The 26,429-nt window shown below is 47.6% G+C and overlaps 1 protein-coding gene and 1 long non-coding RNA gene across 2 annotated transcripts; one reads left to right on the top strand and one right to left on the bottom strand.

Annotated features, from left to right (window-relative positions):
- The first annotated feature begins 376 nt into the window (after nt 1–376).
- EDN2 (endothelin 2) lies at nt 377–11,677 on the top strand. The gene is made up of 5 exons (XM_069068152.1): nt 377–552; nt 2,610–2,757; nt 5,691–5,813; nt 7,910–8,017; nt 10,115–11,677. Exons 1-5 carry the CDS (start codon nt 489–491, stop codon nt 10,209–10,211), a joined length of 540 nt encoding a protein of 179 aa, XP_068924253.1. The 5' UTR covers nt 377–488; the 3' UTR covers nt 10,212–11,677.
- Nucleotides 11,678–18,082: 6,405 nt separating this feature from the next.
- On the bottom strand, nt 18,083–26,217 carry LOC138146160 (uncharacterized). The gene is made up of 3 exons (XR_011164409.1): nt 26,072–26,217; nt 25,869–25,926; nt 18,083–18,533 (listed from the first exon to the last, which is right to left on the bottom strand). It is a non-coding gene; the product is annotated as an uncharacterized lncRNA (long non-coding RNA).
- Between the last annotated feature and the right edge of the window lie 212 nt (nt 26,218–26,429).

Here is a 26,429-nt window from a genome sequence, read left to right as displayed (position 1 = left end):
CAAGATGTTTTTGTAAGTCCCATGGGCTTTTCAGGACAGGTTCGCTGCCTCTGCTTCTCCACCCCGGGGCCTCCAACTAAGAGTGTGGACCTCATGGGTTGGTGAGCCGGGGTGCACAGGGAGGTGCTGAGCTCCTGGGGCCCAGGGCGAGCCAGGGAGCCTAGGAAAGGAGAGGGAAAGGAGGGGAGAGAAGGGGAGGCGGAGCGGGCTGGGTGAGCTGTGGCGCTGGAATGAGCTCGGTGGGAGGGGAAGGAAGGGGGGGCTGCCCAGACTGGCTCGAGAGCCAGGTTTGCAGGGCGAGCCCCAGCCCACGGCAGGGGCGGGGCGCTCTCCCCGCACGCGCGGCTATAAAAGATCGAGAGGTGCAGCCTGGGCGCTCAGAGAGGGCTCCAGGCTCGAGAGTGACAGGTGGCTGCCGTCCGCCCAGCCTGCCAGCCGCGCACTCTCCCTACAGATAGCTCGCTCCGGGTGCCGTTCCTGGCTTCGCCATGGTCACCCCTTCTGCCCGCTGGTGCTCCGTGGCGCTCACCCTACTGTTCGTCCTGCACGAAGGTGAGATCCCGTTCCCAGCTCAGCACTTTCAGGAGAGGCACCGGAGTCTGGGAACCTAGCCCTGGGCTCCCTGAAGCGCCCCTGCACCCTGCGGCCCCTCTGCAGGAGCCTGGCCAGAGATTCTCCCTGACTCCACGCTCGCTGCGTCTCTCTGCCTGTGCATTTGTCTCTGCGTGTCTTTCTGTCTCTGTCTCATCAGCTGAAGCTCTCCGCTGTCTGTGGGACTGCTGCCGTCGGTGCATCTGCGCCTGTCGCTGTCTAGGCATCTGCCTTAGTCCGTGTTTGCTCTGTCCCTCTATCTGTCTCTTCCTCACTCTCTGCGTGTCAGCGCATCTGTGGGTGTCTCTGTGCTTGTCTCTCTGTGTCTTTGCATCTGTCTCTGTGCTTGTCCCTCTGTGTCTCTTCATCTGTCTGTGCATGTCTCTGTGCCTGTCTCTCTGTGTCTCTGTGCTTGTCTCTCTGCACCTGTCTCTATGTTTCACCTTCTCTTCCTGTCTGCACATCTGTCTGTGTGTGTCTCTGTCTCTCTGTGTCTCTGCATCTGTCTGTCTCTGGGCTTGTCTCTCTGTGTCTCTGCATCTGTCTGTCTCTGTTTCTCACCTCCTGTCTGCATCTGTCTGTGTGTATTTCTATGCCTGTCTCTCTGTGTCTCTGCATCTGTCTGTCTCACCCTCTCTTCCTGTCTGCACATCTGTCTTTGTGTGTCTCTGTGCCTGTCTCCCTGTGTCTCTGCATCTGTCCGTATGTTTCTTTCTCAGTGTCTACCTGTCTTTGGCTGCCTGTGTATTCTGTCCATGTTCTCTGCTCTCTCCCTTTGTGTCTGTGCATCTGTCCCTCCCCAGCTGTTCTCGCTGATTGTCTCAGTGTCTGGTTCCTTCCTCCTGTCTTGTCTGCAATCCCAGCTCCACCTGCCAGAGCTGCCCTTTGCTTTTGCAGCAGGGCTCATGCTTTGACCTCCCTTCATGAGTTAATCTCATGAGGCTGTAACCCAGCCTTCTACCTCCAGGGACTCCCTTGGGACTTTAGCAGCTTAACACTCAAGTGACTAGGAGAATAGTGACCACCTAGCCTAGCCCGAGGTCCCAGAAGTCTGGTTCCTCTTCCACCCTTGTGGCCAGTGCACAGATGGGGATTTGGGGAGGGGGACAATGAAGCCCAGGGAAGAAGCTGGGACCACCAGTGACACGGCACTGGAGTCCCCCAGTTGCCTAGAATGGACTGATCCCTGATCCTGGTTTGACTGGCTTTCCAATGATGGCTTTGCTATTTACTCCCTCTGTAACCTTGAGCAGACCACTTAACTACTCTGAGCCTCAGTTTCCCCATCTGTAAAATGGACTAGATGAGCTCTGAGTTTCCTTCTAGCTCTAAATCTTTAAGATTTATCTAAATCTCTGATCTTAAGGGTTCTTCTGAGTGCTGTGTGTCTGCATGAATGCATGATGTGTGCCCACAAGTGAGTGATCGATCAGTCATCTCCCTCCCTCCCAGACTCTCATGCATCAGGCTTTATTTAGTGATGCCTCCTTCCCTGGGGTCTATTTGCTACCTGTTGCCTGTTTCCTGGTCTCAGGTATTGCATGGGTGTTTACCCCCTTCCACTTAATGTTTGGGGCTGTGGCATGAACTTTCTAACTTCCTAGATTATGCAAGGGAGGGCCTTTATAGCCCTGACAGAGCCAGCACATTGCTGCCTGCTACAATAAGACCTGCCAGGCAGGCCGGGATGGCCCTAATCCTCTGCAGGGAGGTTTCAGCCCCATTTACATTCCAGGGTTGGCAAAGGGAGGAGCCGCCACACCTGACCCATTTCTCCTGGAGAGGCAGCCTGGGTACAGTAGAAACAGTGCTGAATTTGGAGGCAGGTCGTTGGCTTGGCAAATAACGATGGGCAAGGCATTGACCCTACCTAGCCTCAGTTTCCTCCTTTGTAAAACGGGAGAAATAGCACTTCTGCTCCCCAACCCAAGAGGTGACTATGAGGAAAGCACTTTGGAAACTTTATGCACCATAGACATGGGAGTTGTTCTTCTCTAATCCTCCGTTCGCCTGTGTAGGGAAGGGCCATCTGCCTCCTGGATCCGCATCTGCCGCAGGAGCCCAAAGCAGCCACTTGCGCATCAAGAGATGTTCCTGCAACAGCTGGTTGGACAAGGAATGTGTCTACTTTTGCCACTTGGACATCATCTGGGTGAACACGCCAGGGTAAGTGGGTGCCTCCAACAAGCTGGTGAATTTGAACTTGATGCCTTCTTAGCCTGCATGAGGGTCCTGGGATGGGAGAGGCTAGAGAGAGCCATGGCCCCCATTGGAGCTGGCCTTTAGATCAGCTCTGCTTGCCTGGCAGATTTTATTAAAAAAGAAAAGAGGCACAAAGAGTCCTGAAGTTCAAAGCCCTGGAAAATACTACTAATAATACCAATTCTCACTTCTGTGGCATTTTTCTCACAGTATTCCTGCAAGGTAGATACTGTGTGGGTGATTATTCCCTACTCAATGAGAAAACTGAGAGAGACCCAAATAGTGGCTAAGTCAAAGGACCTGGATTCCAATGCTGGCTTTGCTGCTGACTCCCTGTGTGACCTGGGGCAGACCACTTAACTACTCTGAGCCTCAGTTTCCCCATTTGTAAAATGAAAATGGACTAAATGAGTTCTGAGGTTCCTTCTAGCTCTAAATCTTTGACCCTCTGATCTTAAATGTCAGGGCTGGGGTTCAAACTCGGGCCTCCTGACTCCAAGCTCAGGGCTTTTTTTTTTTCTTTCTATTTTATCCCACTGAGGCAATAATACCAAGAGTCCAGAGATCTGGGATGTGTCTCCACTACTTGCTTGAAGTCTTGACCTTGGGCAAGTCAATTCCTTTTCCTGGGCCACAGTTTTCTGATCTGTAAATAATAATCATGGGTAATAATAATTAACACAATTAATTATATTAATAATAAGAGCAAATATACAGCCCTTTGAAATTTGCAACATATATTAATCTCATTTGATCTTCACAATAATCTTGCAATGTAGGTGCTCTTACTATCCCCATTTGTACAGTTGAAGAAACTGAGGCAGACAGTTTAAATGACTTGTGCAGGGCCACGTAGCTCATGTCTGAGGCTCCAGGTCAGCCTTCTATCCATAGTGCTATATAAGTAAACGAGGCCCACACTTGCTGGGACAGTCTAGGGTTCAAAGTGGCTCTCTTTGTATTTGCAAAAGGCAGTTTTTGCCATCTGACCAAGAAGGAGCTTTTAGCTTCCATATAGACAGATGTGAAATCTCATTCAAAACCCCTTTTCTCCTGGGCAGTGACCTTGCCAGTCCCTGCTTGCTATCTAAGTGATTCTGGCTACATCGAATGGCAGCTTTGTGGCCAGAAAGTGCCAGGCCAGTTTCTGTGGGTCTGTGGTCATTACCCCACTATTCTGAACCAGGCTGATCCTTGCTCTGGCCTTTTCTTATCCCACCATGGGTCATGGAATCCACATACACACACACACGCAGACACACATACACAGACACAAACACACAAAGACACACACACATACAGATACACATGTGCACACACACAGACACACACCATCTTGCAAGGCCAACATGTAGTGAGTGTCTCCCAGGCCAGATGGGCCCAGCCCTCCCTGTAAAAAAGCCAGCCCCATGCACTGCCCCATTCTCCACCCACAGCCAGCTCCCTGCCAGCCTAGCCCGGGCGACCTCACTGCTCCACGTGACTCTGTTGTTGTCTCTGCACTAGCAGACCAAACAGAGGCCCAGCACCCTGGGTGTGGGCTCACCTGGCTTGCCAGGAGTTCCCTCTCTGCCAGGGTGAAAGCTGAGAGAGAAACTCGGCAGGGAACTTGGCTGCCTTCTTTCCGGCAGTAATGAGAAGACAGGGCCCTGTCTGTGAGCCAGCGTGCCCACCACCGGAGGTGGGTTTGGGAGAGGTGCTGAATGGCTGATTCTCCCTTCTGTGCAACAGGGAGAGGGCTGGCCTGGGGCTGCTAGATCACTGTTATCATAATTAATCAATGCTTGATTGATCAGTGATTCTTTGGGTAATTACTGCATCTCTCTCCACCCCTGCCAGATGATAAGGTTACCCTAAGAGCCCTGACTGACTAGAAGGCACAGACTGGCAAGCCAATGAAGGCAGGCATCCCCTGACCCCTGACCTGAGCCTGTGGGGGAAGGTGGCCACCCACGAATTGGAGAATGCTCTCCAAGAAAGCCTGGAGCAACGGCTGGGGCCAAGCCTGGGCTCCCTCTGTGTTCATAGAATGCTTGAGGCTCAGAGCTGGCAGCACTCTTAGAAACAGAGCTGGGTTCAAATCCATCTCAGATATTTCCTACCTGATGCCTTGGGCAACTTAACCTCAGTTTCCTCATTTGTAAAACAAGGGGTTGGATGAGAGGAACATCTAAGGGCATTTCCAGCTCTAAAACCAGGATCTGGCCTGCCTCTCCCCACTGCACTGATGAGAAGACTGAGGCTCAGAAGAGTCATGTGGCCCATCCATGGTCATGCAGCTAGGCAGGGTCAGAGTCAGCAACTGAGAGGCTGAGATTCCAGGGTCACAGATCTATCCCACTGGAATGTAGAGCGGGAAAGTACCTCTCTTTTCCAGAGTAGGAAACTGAGTCCTGGGAATATAAAGTGAGTTCAAATCCTGCCACCATGTTGAGTCTCCCACCTGTTACCTGGTGGCTGATGCTGGGCAAGTCATTTAAACTCCTTGGGCTTTGGTTTGGCTAGATAGTATCTGATCCTATGTGTGACCCTATGACCCTCAGGGAATGTAGGGCAGGAGCTCCAATGTAGGACTTGAGCCCTCATCTCCTTACTCCCAGCCAAGGCCTTTCCCCCAGTACCCTTAGGCCCTCTCTGCGCTGCTTGTGCCAGCAGGGGCCCAGGGAAAAGGAAGCCTGAGCTGGGTGCAATGCAGATTAGAGAGTGCTTCCTGAGCTTGTCAGGCATCAATGCCCCCCTTTACCTCCCTACTTCCCCTGGAGGGCTCCTCCATTCCTTTGACTCCCCTGGTGGCAGCCACCTTAGGGTTCTTTGTCAAATCCCTTTACTCACAGAACCCTGGCTTACTGGATTCTCCCCCTGTCTCTCTCTCTCTCCCCTTCTCCCTGTGCTAACAGACAGACCACTCCTTATGGCCTGGGAAACCCGCCAAGGCGCCGCCGCCGAGCCCTGAGCAGGTGTGAATGTGCCAGCTCCAGAGACCACACCTGTGCCACCTTCTGTCACCTTCCCCAGCCAAGGTGAGGGCCTGCTGCAGGCAGGGACAAACAGCAGGGAGCTCTAGAGGGGAAACTGGACTGGGCTCCAAAGCTGAGGACTCTGGAGGCCAAGGAAGGGGGTTCTCCCAGGATTCAGAGCTGAGGTGCCCTTCTATACTGCAAAGTAGAATCTTCCGTATCTGGCACCCAGGAGCTGTTTTATGCTCCCCAGGCTCGTCTCCTAGAGGCTTCGGGGTTCTTGTATTATTGTATATTCACCCTATTCTGGAAGCAGGGATTCCAGGTAGTGTTAGCCTTGGTAAAGGTTAGGCCACCCCCGGGAGAGGTTGGGACCCAGCACTGACTTCCTGGGCTCTTATAAACTTGGGGAATGGATCTGGGGAGAATCTGGGAGCCTGGGGCTCAGGGGCAAGGGGAAGAATCAGGAGGCCTGGCTTCTCATCCCAAAACCTCCACTAAGCTGTGTGACCTTGGACAGATCACCTAAACTCTTGGAGGGTCAGGTTCCTTTTCTCTCAGATGAAGCTAACAGGCCCTGCCCTGTCTGTCTCACAAAGATACTGGGAGGAGAAGGATGCCAGTGATAATATGAGAACAAAAATAAATAATGGCCGCTAGGTGCCGCCAGTGAGAGAGTGCTGGATGTGGAGTCAGAAAGACCTGGGTTCAAATCCAGCCTCAGACATTCACTAGCTCTGTGTCCCCTGGGAAAGTCACTTAACCTCCAAGTGCCTCAGTTTCCTCAATTGTAAAACGGGGATAAGCACCTGCTTCTCAGGGTTATTTCCAGGATCAAATGAGACAATAATTGCACAGTACTTAGCACAGTATCTGGCACGTAACAAGTGTTCTATAAATATTAGTTATTAACAGTATTATTATAGCCTTTATATAGTGCTTTAAGGTGCTTAATATAAATATTTTCATTTAATCCTCACAGTAGCCCTGGGAGGTAGGTGCTATCACTAACCCCATTTTATGGATGGGGAAACTGAGACTCAGAGGGTGTATTTCTGCCTCCTCCAGGAAGTCCCCAGCAGCCTGTGGTAGAAGAACAAGGAGCTTAGGACAAGAGGGTTTTCTCATGGGGAGGTCTGGGTCAGAAGTCAGGAGGCTTCCTTCCCTCCCTCCCTCCCTCCCTCCCTCTCTTCCTTCCTTCCTTCCTTCCTTCCTTCCTTCCTTCCTTCCTTCCTTCCTTCCTTCCTTCCTTCCTTCCTTCTTTTCTTCCTTCCTTCCTTCTTTCCTTCCTTCCTTCCTTCCCTCCCTCCTTCCTTCCCTCCTTCCTTCCTTCCAGTCAGCTCCATCACACCTCTTCTGAGGCTTCATGCACCTCACTGAAGCTCTGTGTCTCACTTTTCTCATTGTCAAACAGGAAAAAGTCAAGTCAATTTAAATCAACAAACATTTAAAAGGCCCCTCCATGTAGTTCATCACATGCTGGGGGCTGATGGAGGAGCAGACCCTCCCTGGGGACTGGCTGCTTCAGAGGCCTGAAAGGTCGCAGATCTGTTTCTGACAGTGGTTTCTATTACAGTGTTACAGGATTGGAGATTTAGAGCAGGAAGGGATCTCAAAGGCAAACTAGTCCAACCCACCCATTTTACAGATGAGGAAATCAAGGCCCAGAGAGGTTAAGTGAATTTCTGAAGGTGCCAGAGGTAGTAAATGGTAGAAAAGGAATTTGAACTCACTTCCACAGACTCCAAATCCACTACTCTTTCTCTCCAGGAGAGAATAAACAAGCAGATTAGTTGGCCTAGGGGAGGCAGCCCATGCTGGATGCTGCCTTTGTTGACAGATTATGGGAAGGATAAGGAATGGCCTTCCTTTTTTAGAAACAGAAAACAAATTCCTGATTCCTGTTAACTCAGGGTTTCCTCCTTCTCCCTCTTCCATGCCCCCCCTCCCCCCCCCACTTCCCAGTGAATACACACACACCTGGGAGGGTTCTCAGGTGCAAGGAAGCATTCACGTGCACTGGGTAGCCAAGGGCTGGAGCTCCCAAACTGCCTGACCTGCCCAGGGCCAGGGCTGCCCCTGGCAGTTACCTTGGTAAGGCAGGCCTGATGCCAGGTGCCCATAGCACCAGCAAGTCACAGGGACCCTCTCTCCCACAGGTACCTTTTGGCTAAGCCAAAGATGTCCCCCCACAGCAGACCTTCAGCAGCACCTCTGCTTTGGGACCCAAGGGCAGATGCGGGCAGCCGGCTCCTCAGGGCCCTAAGGTGAGTTCTGATAGTCCCTGCTTGGCCCTGTTGTGCTTGGAACATCTTCAGCTCCATGAACAGTCAGACTGCTGAGTTTTGGAAAGGTTATTGGGTGTCCAGAGAAGGCAGAGCCAGAGATTAGCTTATAAGGGGACTGGATCAAGGACCCAAGGGCTGTTGAGCCTGAGGATGAGGAGATTTAGGAAGCCTGTGAAAATTGTCTTCTCATATTAGAAGAGCTGTCATATGGAATAATAATAATACCTAGCATTTATCTAGCACTTTAAGGTTTGCAAGGTATTTTACGAATATTCTCTTATTTTATCCTCACAACAACCTTGGGAGGGAAGGACTATTATTATCCCCATTTTTCAGATGAGAAAACTGAGTTTCAGAGAGGTGATTTGTCATGGGTCACACAGTTATTTAGTTTTCTGAGACTGGGTTTAAACTCAGGTCTTGCTGATACCAGTTCTGGTGCCTTATCCACGAAGCCACCTAGCAACCATGGAAGGTAGATAAGATTTGTTCTACTTGGCCCCAGAGGAAAGAACTGGGAACAATGAGGGGAAGTCTCCCTTTTAGAGAGGGCTTTTCTGTCAACCCCAATTTTTTAGCTCTCTCTCCCACATGCTACAAAATTACTTCACATAAATATGTGTGTATGTATATTTATGTATATATGTATTTATATACACACAAACATATATGTATTATGTGTATGCATACACACATATATGCATGTGTGTAGTATATGTGTATATAGACACATGTATGCATATCTGTATATGTGTTTTATATATACATGTGTAGACAGATAAGTAGCTACATATAGTATTCACATTTTGGGGTCCAGGTTATAGGATTCCCCAGATGATATGTAAGCTTCCTGAGGGAAGGCATTGCCTGGTTTTATCTTTGTACTCTAAGCATCTTCATAATTCTTAGCATGTTGTAGTAGGAACAACAGATGCTTTTCCAATTAAATTGAAATGCAGAGAGTCAGAACCTAGCTGAATACAACCTTTTTTTTTTTAAGTCGTAACAATTTGAACTGTTTTAAGACTGGTTTGACTTGGGAGGTGATGAGTTCCCTGTTTCTGGAGGTATACAAACTGTGTTTGAATGACCCTTGTTGGGGATGTTGTAGAGGGGATTGGCCTTCAGATCAGACCAGGTGACCTTTAAGATTCTGTGATTTTGTACAATGACTTGTTATTTTTCCTTGGCTCTACCACTCCAGGGTTCCCATCACCTGTGGGAAAATGCCAATTTAATTAAATTTAACGAACATTTATTAAGCTCCTTGAGGGCAGGGTCTTTTGCCTCTTTTTGTACTCCCATTGCTTAGCACAATGTCCAGCACACATAGGAGCTCAATAAATGTTTATTGAACTGAATTACCTACTATGCACTAGGTATAGAGACAGCTGTGGTGTATTAGATACAGAACTAGCCTTGGGGTTGAAAAGAGCATCCTTTGGTCCCATTTCTGATAAATTCTGACTCTGTGACTCTGGACAGCTCACTTACCAGCTCTTAAGGACTCTGAAGTACAGAGTAATTACTGATCTGTATTGATAGAAAGGGTTTCCTCATCTTGGGGATCTCTACACCAATGAAATGATGCATTCAGTCCAAAAAGAAAAAAAGTCTGGGCACAAGAAGTTAAAAAAGAAAGAAGGAAAATATTAGAAAAAAGATAAGAGTCTCTGCCCTAAGGGCACTTCTGTTCTTCAATCCAAATTCCTAAATTTGACATTCAAGGCCCTCCATAATATGCCCCTAAATAGTCTCTCCAGTGTTATCTCCTCTTGTTCCCTTTCTCATACCTTCATGGTGATGTTAGTGGAGAGAAGGCCCCACCTCAAGTCCTAGCTCATGTTCACATTAGTTAGGAAACCTCCAGACTCCAACTCAAACCCAGCATTCCAGTTGTAACACTCAAGTCATGTGATCTTGGGTCACTCCTAACATCCTCTTGGGAAGATTGGGTTCAGACCTCACTGCCTTATAGGCTGGGCCTTTACCCAGAGTTAAGTTTATGATGTTCTGATTGTACTGTTTCCAAGGCCTGGCTGTACAATTTCTAAGTCAGCTCCTTTCTATTCACAGGGACATTGCCAAATCCCGGGCCCACTTTACTCAGTGGCAGCAAAAGTCCCCTGGAGATTCCAGACCCAATTTGCTGTCTCAGAGGAGGAAACGATAAAGGAAAAAAAAAGAAGAAAGCAGCATTGGCCTGAAGAACCCCAGGCTCCCAAGGACTTCCAAACTCCTGGCCCAGTTAGATGCACAAAGGAAGGAAGTTGGAGGAGTGGGATGTGGACATATGGGAGAATGGAGCCAGGCATAGAGGGTGGAGACAGTGCTGGACACTGGACACCCTGGCTCCCCACCTCCAACATGATGCTGCTGCTGGGACTGGCAGGGTCCCAAGGGGACCCTGGAATGTCTCACTTGTCCTGGGCAACTGTTAGACGGGTCCATGGTGGATCACGCAAACTAGTGGGGTGTACTTGGACAGTTTGGCCTGGAACTCCAGACTCAGCCCACCCCAGGCCCAGCCTACCCTGGAGTGTTATTTCTCCTCCTTGCTCTTCTTCCAAGATGCTTTTCTGCCCTGTGTTCCTTCTTTCATTCCTTCAGAGGACTATGTGATATAGTGGAAGAAGCACTCATGGAATCAGAGGATCCTGGGTTCAAATCCTGGCTCTGGTACTTACTAGCTGTTAAACTTTTGGACAAGTCCCATTACCTCCTTGGACTCCAACTTATTCTTCTGAAACATCAAGGGGGTGGGGGACCAGATAACCTCTAAGGTCCCTTTCAGTCTTAGATCTTCTATCCTACTGAGGCCCTACTGTGTCTAAGTTCCTTTGTGCCAGGTTGTACAATGGGAGACACAGATGTAGGTATGAGACTCCGACCAGCAGGAGTGTAATGCCCTCTCTGGTCTAGTCAGATCTTGCTTCCATCCTGATGGATCCAGTTCCAGCTTTTCCTCTTTATTGAGAGAGAGAGAGAGAGAGAGAGAGAGAGAGAGAGAGAGAGAGAGAGAGAGAGAGAGAGAGAGAGAGAGAGAGAGAGAGAGAGAGAGAGAGAAGAAAGAAGAACATCACATCATGGATGCTGAATGAAGCCATTGAATCAGGGAGAGATAACTGCAGCCTCAGCCCAGGACATGCCCGACACTTACCAGCAGCAGTGACCGCTGCCCATCCTAGGCCTCCTTTCCTCTTCACTAGGGGCAGCTGGTGTCAGCACAGACTGAGCAGGAAGCCCAGGGCTGCCCTCTGAGACTCCCCTTAAAGGAATAGAGCCCACATTCCATCCACCCCATCTGTGTGTTCACTTAAACTTCAAAGGAGGCTGGTAACAGGGAATACTGGGTACCAGAGTCAGCACCCAGAGCCAGGAGGCCTTGTTTGTCCATCTGTGATCCATCCATCTCTCTATTTGGCACCTTTGCACAACTCTGTCCCTGTTTCATCCTCCAAGATACTGTTACCTTTCCCTTAAACTAAACCAAAGACTGGCATGAAGTAAAAAGTGCCTTATCTCCTTCTGCCTGTATATAAATTATTTGTTACACCACTACAATCATTCCAAATATTTATTTTTTTGTAAATGACTGGATTGTTTACATGGAAACTCTGTTTGTAATAAATAGAAAAATATCTTCATGGCCTTTTTTGAGGTGAAGAGAGTGGGAGGGTGGAGGGAGGTGGTGAAGGAAGGACCTCACCTGAGTTATATTCAGCAAACATTTACCAAGGGCCTCCGGTGGGCAGGGTTCTGCGTATGCTTGGGCTGAGGGTGGGGGAAGAGGGAGAAGCTGTATGAGCCTGTCCCTGGGAGCTCAAAATCAGAAATGAGGAAAAAGAATAACTAGGGACCCCTCCCCACTCTCAGGTCAAAACCATTGGTAAAGGGTCAGGGTACTGTCCAACGTCCAGGGGGTGGCCACAACAGTAGCAGCACAATACAACTGTATCTGTAGTTGTGCCAGGAGAGGGTGGATTGTTGCCAAGAGGTCTATCATTATCCCCATGGGGGTGAGAGGAGGTAGGTCCCCAGGAGCTAGCTACAACTATGAACTATGGGATAGGACCAGGTGAGGGAACTGGGTCACACTGTAAGGCACAGGCTGGTAGAGGACTCTAAGCTGCTAATCCTGGCAACTGTGGTCTTGGAAATTCCATGAGGAAGAGAATGTGGGTCTCCTCAATTTGTCAGTGCCCTAGGACAAAGCCCTGGTGTCACCTTCCTAGTTCTAGTTCTTATGGAGGATGAGATGAGACCAGGATTTGCCTCATAGAAAGATGGTGTGGGAAGGAGAAATATGTGAGACTGTAATGTGATGGAAAATCCACGGTCTGGGAGTCAGGAAAACCCAGATGATCCTCATCTATCTGGAGCTAGAACTAGGTAACCTCAGGAGTCTTCTAGTCTAGCCCCCTCATTCTAGAGATGTGGAAACTGAGGCCAAGAGAAGTTCCTTGTTGCTGTTTGTCCTTTATTCTTGAAGAGGACCATGACATCAGGGAGGCGATGCCATCACTTGCAAGTGAATTGGATTGAAGTGAGGGAGGGCTGTGCAAAGCCTCAGTTTCTCTCCAGAGCCATCTGGGTCCAGTGGTCAGATATGTATCAGGACTACTGGAAATGGCCTTGCAAGAGAAGTTTAGGAACTGAGCCAAGCTCCCAGAGTCGTAGGTTAACTACCACAGAGCCAGAGTTGAAACCCAGATCCTGGGAATACAGATCAAAATTCTTTCTATCTACGCTCTGCCACTCTAACTTCAAAATCACCTTGGGCAAGTCCCTTCTCATCTCTAAGCCTCAGTTTCCTCATCTGTAAAATAAGGGGTTTGCATGAGAGGATCTCTACGTTCCCTTCTTTCAGTTCAGACAGTTGAGGAGAGGTATAAACAAAAGCATGTTTTACAAAGGGGAGGAGTCCAGGCAGATTGGCAGCCCAGGGCAGTAGACACTTACACATATTTATATAGTGTTTTCAAGTTTGCAAAGTTATCCGTGTAAGCCCTCTAACCTGGGAACCAAAAGATTTGGGCTTCAGGCTCAGCATTATCACCAATTTGCTGTGTAACCTTAAGCAAATCGCTTCTGGAGCCTGAGTTTTCATCACATGTAAAATAAGGGTTCTCCTTACCTCTCCCTGCTCCATTGGCATGCAATATTGAGTAACTCAGGGATCAGAGTCACAATGTCACAACATGCTTTATTTCTACCTGAGGGCACACTCCCCTTCCCCCCATGGGGCCCTCCAAAAAGCTAAATCCAGGTGCAAGGTACTCTGTGGGTCTGCATGCACTCAAAAACAATAATTGCTCAGGAGCCCCCACCAAGTGTTTGCTTTTACTAGTCAGCCAGAGGACACAATTAGTTCAAAGCAAGAACTTTTAATGAAATAGCATGGTTAGAAAAGTAACAATAGAACACTTTCTCCCATAAACCTAAGACACATTGTCCCACAAGTATACATAGTATCCAAGGGAAAAGTCAACATATCTAGGGAACACATACAGAAGATCATGCCTATGATGAACTTACATGGCTAGGGTATACCAATCGGAAACTCACGTGACCAAGATGAATGTGTGGAGGGACTACTCGCGCCTCTAATGTTTCCAGTGCCTTTTATTAATGTCTGGTAAGGTCCTACTGGACCTGCTGCCTCTGAGAGGGGGACAAAGGGGAAGGGAATAAGCTTTTATACATCATCTATAATGGGCCAGGTATTATGCTAAGCTCTTTACAAATAATATCTCATTAATCCTCACAACAACCCTACGTTGTTAGTCTATTAGCCTCATTTTACAGTTGAAAAAACTTAGGCAAACAGGTTAAACGACTTGCCCAGGATCACACAGACAGCAAATGGTATGTAGTCTCCATCAGGCAGTATTCTCCTGGCCTTGTCATGGGTAAGATTGTGGAATTTCTTTCTACTACCAGTTTTGGGGCTTCAACTAGAATCCTCAGCAGAGGGGCTACCTCTTCTCCAAACAGGTTCTTCCAACTCTAGCCTAAAAGCCAGACTTAAACTTCAGCTCTTTCAATGAAAGAGACAGGCCCTTCACATACCCAGCCAGCAGATTAAGGAAAACTCTTCAGCTGCATTTCTTCCAAAAGATAAGAGATCTGTCAGTCCCTAGAGGCTTAGCTCTATGAGGCTTTTCTCTCCAGAAGAAAAGTGTTCATGTCTAAGATTTCAGCTTTTTGAACTACAGAAGGATCAGCTAGTCAATCATTTAGTCTAACTCTGAACCTACTTCTTAATCACCAGGAGCAGTATCTCTGTGTTCCAAGTCTCTAGCTGATCTAGGATTAGAAAGTCTTTAACTCCCAATTTTTGCCAATCTATACCCTTTTGAGATCATTTTCAGGTACTGACCTTCAACAAACCATCCAAGGACTGCCTGGATCTGAATCCCCCTCTTTTTTTTTAAACTTTCTAGGATCCTTTGGATCTCCCATGCAAATGAAAGGGAGGGAGGGAGGCAAAAATAAAACAAACCCAAACCAAAACAAGTAGAGGGAGACACAGCTTTAAATAACTTCATCCTTTGTCCCAGATCCTTGCTGGCACCTAGCCCCGTAGACTTAGACCTGCCCTGTACTTACACTTATACTCTCAAGGATGGATTTTAAAGATGGCATGATATTATTTTTCAGGTGGGGAAAATGAGACTCAGAGAGTTGAAGGGATTTCTTCCAATTCACAAAGTTAGCAAATGTCAGATGGCTCTGATTCAAACCTAGGACTCCGTAATCTAAATCCTGGCCCCTTTGCACTGGACCACCGAAGCCATGTGACCACCAAAGGGCATATACCCAAATGAAATTCAGAGAGTCCTAAGTCTGAGTACCAGCCTTGTGACTAACTCTCTCTGTTATTTTGGATAAAACTCTTCTTATTTCAAAACCTTAGTTTCCTCCTCCACAAAATGGGGGAGGAGTGTCAATTAGCTGACTATTTCATCAATCAATCAGCACTTATTAAACACCTAGTATATTCCAGGCAGGCACTGTGCTCTCTAAGTTTCTCTGAGGCTGATTTTAGAGGTTCCTTTCAGTTCAACATACCATGATTGCCAGAAAGGAGATTAAATTAATGTTAATTCAGCAAATTGCCACACAGCCCAGTCAGTGCTGGATCTACAAAGGTGAGATGAAAAACAGCCCCTACCCCTAAGGACCATACATTCTACCCAGTGGAAAAACATGTATTCCAATAGGTAAATAGTAAGTCACACAAAGTAATTTTAAGACAAAGAACTAATAATAGGTAGAATCAGGAAAAGTCCTCATAGAGTCAGAAATGACTGAGTGAGCAAATGAATGAATGAATGAAATAAAAAGCATTTAAATGTTTATTACATGCCAACTCCTAGGTAGCACCTAGGGCTGTGTTTTGAAGGAAGCTAAGGATTCTGGGATCTGGAGGGGAGGAGGGAGTGCATTGCAGGGCCAGGGAAATATAGGAGGAAGATGGAATGTAACATTTAAAGAAAAGCTCATAGACTAATTTGACAGTTTTAGAGAGTATGTGTAGGGAGCACTATTAAATGAGACCATGAGGATGGGTGGGAGTCAGAGTAGAGAAAGTCTTGAATATTGGAGATATGTATAAAAAGATTGCTCCCACACTGGGTGGTGGGTACGGGCTCAGTTTCTGATGCAAGGTATAGGCAGCAAGGGCTGGGGCGTTCCCAGGAGGGAGAGGTCCCTGAGGGCTGAAGGATCAGGGAATCTTAGGGAAGATAATACTTCATCTGGGACTGAAGAGGATGTGGGATGGAGGTGGCAAGGAATCAAAGAAGGAGAAGATGGGGGAGAGACTTCCAAGTAGGCAGAGCTGCAGGAGCCAGTTTGGGTTCTGGGGTCCAGGAGGACTCCTAGGTAGAGAGAACCAACCAGGGAAGGGAAGAATGGGAGACAAGACTTGGGAGTTTGGTTAGGCCAACCAAGCCCAGGAGAACCTTGAATGCTATCCTTCCTGTTTCTGCATTAAAGACTCAAGCCAAGGTGTGCTCTTCTACCCCAACACAATGCCTAGAAGATAATTGTAACATTCAATGATGTAGAATATCAGAGCAAGAAAGTACCTTAGAAATCCTCCTCCTCATCATCATCACTGTAACATGTATATAGACCTACTATGTGCCAAGCACTGGGCTAAGTGCTTTACAATTATTACCTCATTTGATCCTCATAACAGTCCTAGGAGGTAAGTGCTATTATATCCCAGGTGAGGAAACTAAGGTTAAGTGACTTGCCCAGGGTAACATAGCTAGTACATTGTCTGAGGCCAGTTTTGAATCAGATCTTCCTGACCACAAGCCCAATACTATCTAGCACTATTTGGCTGTGCATCTTAGTCCATTGAAAAGAGAAGGAAGGGGCAGCTAAATGGCACAGTGAATGCAGCACTGGCCCAGGAGGACCTGAGTTCAAATCCAGCCTCAGATTTGACACTAACTGTGTGACCTTGGGCAAGTCACTTAACCCCAATTGCCTTGCCTTCCCCCCTCCAAAAAGAAAAAAGAAGAAAACAGGCAGAGAGAAGGGGAGTAATCCAATAGCTGAGCTAGGCCTTGAACCCAGGTCTCCTGATTCCAAATCCTGTGTAGTGTGTGTGTGTACATGTACACATATGCACATGTGTGTGCAGATGGATCTCTGACTGATCTGGGAAAATGGCTATATGAAGCAGACTGAAATTCAAGGGTGATGAGTACTCGGGGTCACACTTAGGGGACCAAGGAGCAGAGGATCCAAAGGCAAGATGATAGAAGGTTGACCAGGCACAGCAGGTGGCACTACAGTATAACAGGAGTGCTAGGCTTGGCATCAGGATTCGAATCCTATCTCTGACCCTTGCTAGCTCTGTGACCATATACAAGTCATTGAATGCCTCTGTGACTCAGTTTCCTCATCTGCAAAATGAGAATAATAACACTTAACTGTACCTACCTCCCAGGGTTGTTGTGAAACCCAAGTGAGATAATGAGATAATGAAAAGCCCTTTGCCAACTCTAAAGGGCCATATAAATGCCAGTTATCCCTCCTAAAGAGCAAGGCTCGGGGTCCTCGTTGACCACATGTGGTCTATGAGTCAGGGATGTGGTTCCCTTGGGGGGGAAGCCAACATGATTCTGGGATGAAGTAAGAGGTGCTATCCCTCATGTTCTCTATGAGTCAGCCCTTAATAGTCTCTTGGTCACTCACTGTGCTCTGGAAAGGACTCTGAGGAGCTGGGGCGGTTCCAGAAAGGATGAGCAGGGATGATTAAAGGGGCTGAAAATGGGTCTAGGGAGGAAAGTGTAAGAGAACCCTCAGGTTGTTTTGCCTGGAGAAGAGGTGGTGGTGGGGAGAGTGACTCACTGCCATCCAACCTCTCAGCTACTCCCTTCATTTGGAAGCCAGTCAGTCTCACCTAGGGGTCCCCAGGTGTTTCAGGGCCCAAGGAAGGAGCCCACCAGTGAGGGCTTCCTTAAGGAGGAGGCCAAGCTGTTGCTCCCCCATGGGAAGTCAAAGAGAAGGGGAAGTGAGTTTTAATTGAAGATGGTACTAACAAGCTTTTTCTAGGCAGGCCTATCAGAATGGGCCCCTCAGGGACTTCCTGGAATCTCCCTTCCCAGGGAAAACCAATGTGCTGTAGTCAGTCTATAAATGTTTATTTTTAAAAAGTGACTGGACCAAAAGTCACTTCACAGCTCCCTGCTATACCCTCTTCTTCCTTCCTCCCTTTGCTCTCTGCTTCCACATCCTTGCGTTGGTCCTGAGTTGAAGTCATAGAATGGGAGAGTTGAGCCTTAGAATCTAGAATGTCAAAGCTGGGAGAGACCTTAGAACAAGAATGTCAGAGCGGGGGAGGGGGGGAGTTGTAGAACACGGCATCAGAGCCGTGACAGGCCCTTAGAACCAGGTGGAACATGGAAGGTCCAAGCTGAGAAGGGTCTTGAAATGTAATTTATTTTTATATAATTTAAAAAATATATTTATTTTATTTATATTTAATTCCATGCTATGATCCATGTATATATGATATATATGTATATATATACAATTATACATATGAAGTCATGCAAAACATATTTCCACTTTAGCCTGTTGTGAAAAAAAAGCAAGAAAAATTAAGAAAGTGAAAACAATCTGCTTCCCTTTGTACTCAGAGTGGATCAGTTCTTTCTCCTGAAGTGGGCAGCATTTTTCATTGTGGGCATAGAACCTTCCACAGACATTTATTAAACATTTACTATGTGCTCAGCACTTGGGATACAAAGGAAGTTAAAAAAAAACCCACCACCATGACCCCTGCCCCTCCAGGAAGTCACATTCCAGTGGGGGAGACACATGCGGGTTGTCCTCCACATCCATGCATACAAGATATACAGTGTCCATGGAGAGCTCTTCTGCTTAAAGAGTTGTGATCTCTTCCAAGTTGTTTTCCTTCTGTGGCCCTCAGCTTCCCCATTATGAATCAAAACTTTTTTCATTGAATCTGTAAAATATGGAGATCGTACATGATGGTCCTTTAAGATTGCTTCCAGGTTTAAATCCTCTAAGTGGGACTTAAGAAAAAAACAGGGCATCCATCCTGGGAGGTGACCACGAAGGTTGGACCAGCTGAGTTCTCCAGGCCTGTTTGTCTGCGTTTCCCCCATTCTGGTTAAGAAGGAGGAGCAGACTTCTCCCCAGAGTTCAGTGCAGATCAGAGAGGCTTTGGCTAAAGTCCCACTTCTGAGCCGGGCAGGGCAGGGGAAAGGGTTGCTGCCACTAATGGGACACCTGAAGCTTCCCTCACTCATCAAGGGAGGGAAAGCAGAAATCACTGATGGGGTCCATGGACTCCCCCAATCCAGATCTGAAAGGGGCCTCAGATACCATCTACACCAACCTTTACCTGATGGAGAAATCCTCTGAAGAGTGGCCACCCAGTCTCTGACTGAAGAACTCTCCCCAAGATAGAGAACTCGTTATCATACCAGACAGCTCACTCTTTAGTCAGATAGCTCTAATCCTTAAGAAATTTTTGCTTCCCTTAAAATTGAGCTGGAATCTGTCCCTTTGTACTGTCCCCTCTTCTCCCTCCGCTCCCCCACTGACAGTGCTCTTGGTAATGCCTTCTGAGACCAAGCAGAACAAATCAAATCTTTCTTCCACTTGGCAACATTCCAGAAACTGGATGACAGTGGGTATGTCTCCTCTACCCCTCAATGCAAATGTAGCTTATATAACAGTAGCAAAGATTGGGACTGGGGAGTATTTAAAAGCTCCCAGGAACCAGAAGGCCCATGGCCCAACCCGCTCGGCCCCACCTCCCCAGCTGAAAAAGCCAATTTCCCCATCCAGGCAGAAGGAGATCTGGGAAAGGGGAGCCTAAAAAGCCTCTCTCTGGAGTCTAAGCTGCGCGTCTAAAGGGATGAAAACTGGCCTGCCCAGAGGGAACTACATGGCCCTGGGTTGGGCCAGGCCAAGTGTGGAGGAAGAACTTTGGTGTGCTCCCCTCTCTCCCAGCTCCCCTTCAGAGCCCTGTTCCTTCCTCCTGGACTACCGGTCACTTCTCCCTGCTATACCCTCTTCTCCCTTCCTCCCTTTGCTCTCTTCTTCCACATCCTGGTGTCAATTCAGAGTTGAAGTCATAGAATGGGAGAGCTGAGGTGGAAGGGGCCTTAGCATCTAGAATGTCGAAGCTGGGAGAGACCTTAGAACAAGAATGTCAGAGCTGGCAGGGGAGGGGAGCCGGGGAGGGGGTCAGTGTGACAGTAGGACTTAGAGCACAGGACATCAGAGCTGGGGATGGCCCTTAGATCACAGGATGTAAGAACTGGGTGGAACATTAGAACATGGAATGTCCAAGCTGAGAGGGGTCTTGGCACATAAAATATTAGAGGTTCTGATTTTATGAGAAGGAAACTGAGTCTCAGAAAGATCAAGGGACTTTTTTCCAAGATCTCAAAGCTTCTCAGGCAGATTCAAAATGAACCTATGTCTTCTCACTCCAAGTTCAATATTCTTCCTAAACTTGCATCAGAGGCATAGCTGGTCAGTCAGAGAGGACTTTAAAGCTCCTTTAGCTCAACTGGGTCATTTTAAAACCTGAACGATAAAGCCAGCTCACCACACACTCAGATGACCTCAGTTTGAATCCTGAGTTAGCTACTTACAAGCTGTATGACCTTGGACAAGTACCTTTCTCTCTCTGAGCCTCAGTTTCCTCCTCTGTAAAATAAGGATGTAGGACTAAGATCAGCTCCAGATTCACTTCCTGGAGGCCACTTACCCAAGGTCTCTTAGCTAATTAGAGGTGGGAAGGGAGCCAAGACTGGAGCCTCCCAGCTCCCTCTCACCGGGCTGGCCCCAAATTTCAGGGTTTCACTAGTGCCCAAGGTAGGACCCCTCCTTCCTAAGGGTATCTTTATGTTTGAAGTGGGGAGGTAGGTGAGTTGAACCCACCCTCCTGCTCTGCTCTACTCTGAGAGCCAGGAGCTGAACTGGCACCCCCAGCCCTTTCTCCAGCCAGGTCTCTCTGCCCAGAAGCTCTGCCAGCCTGCTCTATACAGCACGGGTTCTTGAGGGGCATAGGGGTAGGGGTGAGGGTAGCCCAAGGCATCCACCACTTTCTTGTACCCCTCCTCCATACCTGAGGAAGAGCCTCCTCCCTCTCCCCACCTCCCCCCAAGGGAGTAGAAGCAAAACTTGGCAAACAGTCCCTGGCAAGTCTCCAACCTGTCCCCAAGGAAGATTTTCTATGCTATGATTTTCATACAGAAGGGAGGGGAAGGGGGGTCCCTCTTTCTCCCCCTGAATACTGATAGGAGCCCCTGGGGACAGCGGAAAGAGAGCTAAGAGGAGCAGCAGCCAGCGGGGCAGAGGCTGTGAAGGCTAGAAGGGATGAGACACGGCCAAGTCTGAGCCCTTCGTTTCACAGATGGGAAACTGAGGCACTGAGAGGAGAAAGGTCATACCCAAGGTCACACAGAAATTCAATGACAGAGCAAAGACTAGAAGCCAGATTTCCCGGCTCCCAGGAGTGCTCATTGCTCTCAAGGGTGGGATCCCCCAGTCTGGGGCATGCTGTGAGGCTGGGTCTGTGACCAGAGAATTCTGGACCCAAGATCACAGAACTGGAGTGAGAAGGGACCTCAGAGGCCATCCAGTCCAACTCCCTCATTTCATAGATGGGAAAACTGAGACCCAGAAAGGTTAACTCACTTGCCCAAGCTCACACTGAGTGTCAGGAATAGGATCTGAACCTGGGTCTGTATTACTAAGACTAACAGACTGTCTATAAGACTAAGCTGCCGTCAGGAAAAGTAACAACTATTTTAAATTCCTGCCTCCTCAGGGAAGCCTTCTGTGATTGCCCCAGCCCATCTCAGAAAACTCCTTCAGCCCTGGTACAGAATCCCATCGGAGCTGACCCTCTCATTTATTCCATCTGTTTCTGTCCTCTAACTGTGGCCCAGTGGATAGAGCTCCTAGCCTGGAGTCAGCAAATCCGATATCAGACACTTACTACCTGTGTGACCCTGGACAAGCCACTTAACCCTATTTGCCTCATTTTCCTTATCTGTAAAACAGACTGCAGAAGGAAATAGCAAACCATTCCATTATCTTTGCTAGTTGTTGATTAGTCATTTTTGGTCATGTCCAATTCTTCATGACCAAATGTAGGATTTTTTTGGCCCTAAGAAGACCTCAAATGGGATCACAAAGAGTTAGTCACTACTAAAATGACCACACAATAACAAACTTCTCCATGAAGATGTCTCCTCTCCCTGTTGGCATTGGGAGCTGCAGGGGATCCCCCAGTAAGATCAGTGACCCTTGACCACATGAGGGACACCCCCTCACCCCCCCCACAATATGTAGGCAGGCAGAGAAGCAGATGGCCATCCCCTCTGTTCCTGCTTAGATAGACCCCTCCTCTGTCTCCTCAAAGCAGACAGTCATCCCCTCTGCCCTCCTCACCCTCCACCAGCTAGCCAAAATTTTGAAGGAAATCCTGCCCCTTTTCTGTTCCTCTTCTTAATAGAACTCCCTTTGAATTAACAAAAAGAATCATTCCCATTTCTAGAATACTGTAAAGTTGAACCTTCCATTTTCCCTTTATTTATCTTGCATGGACCTAGTCATTTGCAAACTGTCTTCCCCATTAGATGGTAAGTTCCTTGAGGCCACAGAGACTGTGTTTTTGCCTTTCTTTGTGAGACAGGGCTTAGCCCAATGTCTGGTAAGTAGTAGGTGCTTAATAAATTCATGCCAATTGGTTGATTGATTGACCAAGTGTTTTCCTTACAGCAATCTTGAGACAGAGAAGCCTTGAGGATTGCCTTCAACTTTATAGAAAATTGAATATCAGAGAGGTCTGCCCCACATCACACAGCTCTCCCCTGGCTCTGCCCTGATTCCAGTGGGTGCCCCAGCTTGGTCCCAGCTCAGGGAACTCTGCATTCCACAGGCGTGCCTGTGTGCTTGGAAGAGTTAAATTTCTCTGGCTGCTGTAAAACTCCACAAAGCAGGGAGCCCAGCCCAGCAGGCTGGAGGCTACAATCAAAGGCTGATCATCTCTCCTTCCAGGGAGCAGAGCCAGAAGGGGGAATCTGCCTCCATAATGAGGCCCAGAAGGTCTCCCCCAGCCACCCCAGGAACAGGCAGCCAGGCAGGGAGACAGGCATGAGGCCTAATTAATCCCCCCCTGGCTGCATCCCTCCCACCCTGACTGGGAAGTGCTGAGCGATTGGGGCCTGCCAGACAGTGTTCAGGCAGCCTCAGGGTACCGGGCTTGTGCAATGGGCCAGGCCCTCACTAGGATCTTTGCAGGCCCATACTCCTGAGGTCTGCCCAGGCCTCAGGCCAGGCGGCCAAGCAGTCCCATTCCTGGTCAGTTAGCCAGGATTCATTGACATTCTCCCCAACCCTGTGTAGGGCACCCAGGAGGACGCAGAAGGGAGTAGGCAGAGTCCCCATCCTCAGAGACCTCACAGTCTGGTGAGACTGTGTGACTCATGCTCATGGAATTGGATAAAGAATCAGAAGACCTGCCTTCTAATCCCAGCTCTGCTCCTAACCTCCTCTGTGGCCTTGGGCAAGTTATTTCAGCTCTTTGGGCCTTGGTTTCCCCATCTGTAAAATGGGGGTGGGGGTGGACCCAATGATCTCTAGAGCCCCTCCAGGTTAGAAAGTTCCATGATTTGTTAATGAGAGAACAATCCCAGTCAGGAGAGAATCAAGTGTTGACTTGAGCAGGTTTGGCTGAGCATATGATGAGAGGTCAGGAGGGAAGAAGACAGTGAGGCAGGAAGAATCAGGGAAGGAAGGCTTCATGGACGAGCTCAGATCTGGGTCCTGACCAGCTGGAGAGCTAGGGAGGAAACAAGGAGAGCATTCCACTCTAGGAGCCCTGAGAGGTCCAATTTATGGAAGACCTTGTAAAGGCCCTTTTTTAACCTTGATTTTTACAGAAAGCTTTCCTAAGACTATCCCCCAACCCCCAGAAAAGTGGTAGAATGGAAAGAGCACTGATTTGGAATCAGAACAGACCTTGGGTTCAAATCCTGGCTTGGACATGGTTCTAGGTGATCTTGGGAAATCAAGGCGGAGCAGTAGTTAGAGCACTGGGTCTTAGAGTCAAGACAGACCTGAGTTCAAATGTGATCTCAGACACTCACTAGTTGTGTGACCTTGGATAAGTCATTTAACCACTGCTTGCCTCGGTTTCCCCAACTGTAAAAAATAGCCAACAACAACAATAACAAGGATAATACTAGTATCTACCTCCCAGAGTTGTTCTGAGGACTAAATGAGCTGTAGTAAGTGCTTAATTCATTATGTTCTCTTCCCCCTCCCCTTCTCTTTACTGTTCTTCTGCCTGTCACTGTCTATCTCTGTCTCTCTTCCTGGCAGTTGTAAAGGGAATCTGCAACGGAGCACTTGATCCCTTGCTCTCCCTACTCCCAAATTTTCTCAAACCACAGCAATAAAACTTTGACTTGTGTGAAAAGTGACTGTCCCTTAAATCTCCCAAGACTGTTGCAGAGCCTGGGGGCAGAGTTGTCCTGCCAAAGATTTGAGATGAGAGAGGAAAAGGGGGTTCATACCCCTTCAAGCCTGGCAGGAGAAGAAAAAAGTACTCTAACATTTGTGATGGAAATAAAAAGACAAGAATTCCAGCCTTCCCAACCCTCCTTGGCAGAACAGATAAACTTCCCATATAAAATTAATAGCAATAATACTTGCACCTTGTATCTTGAAGTATTGTTGTGAGGGAAGAAATTGGGGAGTGTAGTTGTTATTGTTGGTAAGTCCTGTCCATAGATCCTGCCTTCATAAGATCTCTTGTCATTCCCTCCCTGCCCCACCCCCACCATCCTTTCTCCCCTGGGCTAGTGTAATAACTTCCTAAGTATATTCTGTGGCTCCAGTTTCTTGCCTTCTCCAGTCCATCCTCCACACAGTTACCAAAATAATCTTCCTAGCAGAGATCTGACTACGTCATATATCTACTCAAAAGAATTCATACTACTCTCTAGTCACCTTGGATGATTAACCCTTTCTCTTTTTTTGCACTTAATAGTATTTTACTTTTTCCCAATTACATGTAAAAATAGTTTTAATATTCATTTTTTATAAGATTTTGAGTTCCAAATTTTTCTCCCTTCCTCCCCTCCGTCCCCCCTCCCCAAGACAGCAAGCAATCTGATATAGGTTATACATATACAGTCATGCTAAACATATTTCCACCTTAGTTGTGTTGGGGAAGAAGAATTTGAACACAAGGGAAAAACCACTAGAAGACAACCCCCCCCCCCCCCAAAAAAAAAGTGAGAACAGTATGCTTCGATCTGCATTCAGACTCCATAGTTCTTTCTCTGGATGTGGATGGCATTTTCCTTCATGACTCTTTTGGCATTGTCTTAGATCATTATATTGCTGAGAAGAGTTAAGTCTATCATAGTTCATCCTCACACAATGTTGCTGTTACTGTGTACAATGTTCTCCTGGTTCTGCTCACTTCACTCAGCATCAGTTCATGTAAGTCTTTCCAGGTTTTTCTGAAAACTGCCTGCTCATCATTTCTTTTAGGACAATGGTATTCCATTACATTCATATACTACACAACTTGTTCAGCCATTCCCCAGTTGATGGGCATCCCCTTAATTTCCAATTCTTTGCCACCACAAAAAGAGCTGCTATAAATATGTTTATATATGTGGGTCCTTTTCTCTTTTTTATGATCTCTTTGGGATACAGATCTAGTAGTAGTGATATTGCTGGATCAAAGGGTATACACAGTTTTATAGCCCTTTGGGCACAGTTCCAAATTGCTCTCCAGAATGTTTGGATCATGATTAACCCTTTCTTAAACTGGTCCTGGGGCCACTAGGTGTTGCAGTGCATAGGGCACCAGGCCTGGAATCAGGAAGATTCATCTTCCTGAGTCCAAATCTGGCCTCAGACACTTCCTAGCTATGTGACCCTTGGCAAGTCACTTCACCCTGTTTGCCTCAGTTTCCTTAACTGTAAAATGAGCCATAGAAGGAAATGGTGAACCACTCCAGTATCTCTGCCAAGAAAACCCCAAAGGGTCACAAAGAGTCAGACATGACTGAACAACAGCACCAACTGCATTCACAAACAATGCCTGTTATACTTGGGATGTACCACTAAACTCAACTGCTTATTGAGATTCTGCCCTTTCTCCGAGTCCCAGCTCAGGGGCTGCTCTCCCCATAAAGATGTCCGGGATCCCTCCAACTGAAAATGAGGCACGACCACTGGCAGTGGGGTGAGGAAGACCCGAGATCGAATCCCACCAGTAATGATTACTTACCTGTGTGTCTTTGGCAGAGACACTTCATGTCCCCAGGATCAGATCTCAGTTTCTTCAGCTGTAAAATGAGAAAATGAACGAAATGACCTCAGAGATACCTTCCAGCTCCTGATCTATCATCCTTTCACTTTCTATGGACCCCTTATCCTTCCTTGTCTAACTTCTGGCATCTACGTTCAAATCCCATAAACTCTGCCACTTACTCCATGTATAACCTGGGTAAATCACTTCCTGTCTTTGTGTGCCTTGGTTTCCTTGTCTGTTAAATGGAGAGGATAAAGTTTGAGCTCTCTACCTTCCAGCATGGTTGTGAAGAAAGACAGCAGCTGTTACCAAGATTGGCTCTCTATCATGGTTCTTTAATATCCATATCTCACCTCCATATGAGGCTGTTACCTCCTCCAGGGCAGCGACTGCTTCATATCTAAACATGCTCTGCCAACATTTTTTTTTTCAAATGCTTCTTTAACTTTTTTTTTTTAAGCAATCGGGGTTAAGTAACTTGCTCAAGGTTACACGGCCAGTTATTTCTGGGTGTGGTACTAAGTATCTGAGCCCGGA

This window comes from Petaurus breviceps, unplaced genomic scaffold, assembly GCF_028583685.1.
Source record: "Petaurus breviceps papuanus isolate PSGF00001 unplaced genomic scaffold, PetGlider_PUasm1.0 90760, whole genome shotgun sequence".
In the NCBI taxonomy this organism is placed as follows: domain Eukaryota; kingdom Metazoa; phylum Chordata; class Mammalia; order Diprotodontia; family Petauridae; genus Petaurus; species Petaurus breviceps.
This window is presented reverse-complemented; position numbering and strand designations above follow the sequence as displayed.

Excerpts from the sequence above, each read along its gene's own strand:
- EDN2 (XM_069068152.1), top strand. The coding sequence starts at position 489 with ATGGTCACCCCTTCTGCCCGCTGGTGCTCCGTGGCGCTCACCCTACTG. Across the intron at positions 553-2,609 it reads ACTGTTCGTCCTGCACGAAG|GGAAGGGCCATCTGCCTCCT; the intron begins GTGAGATCCCGT and ends TCGCCTGTGTAG. Across the intron at positions 8,018-10,114 it reads CGGCTCCTCAGGGCCCTAAG|GGACATTGCCAAATCCCGGG; the intron begins GTGAGTTCTGAT and ends TTCTATTCACAG.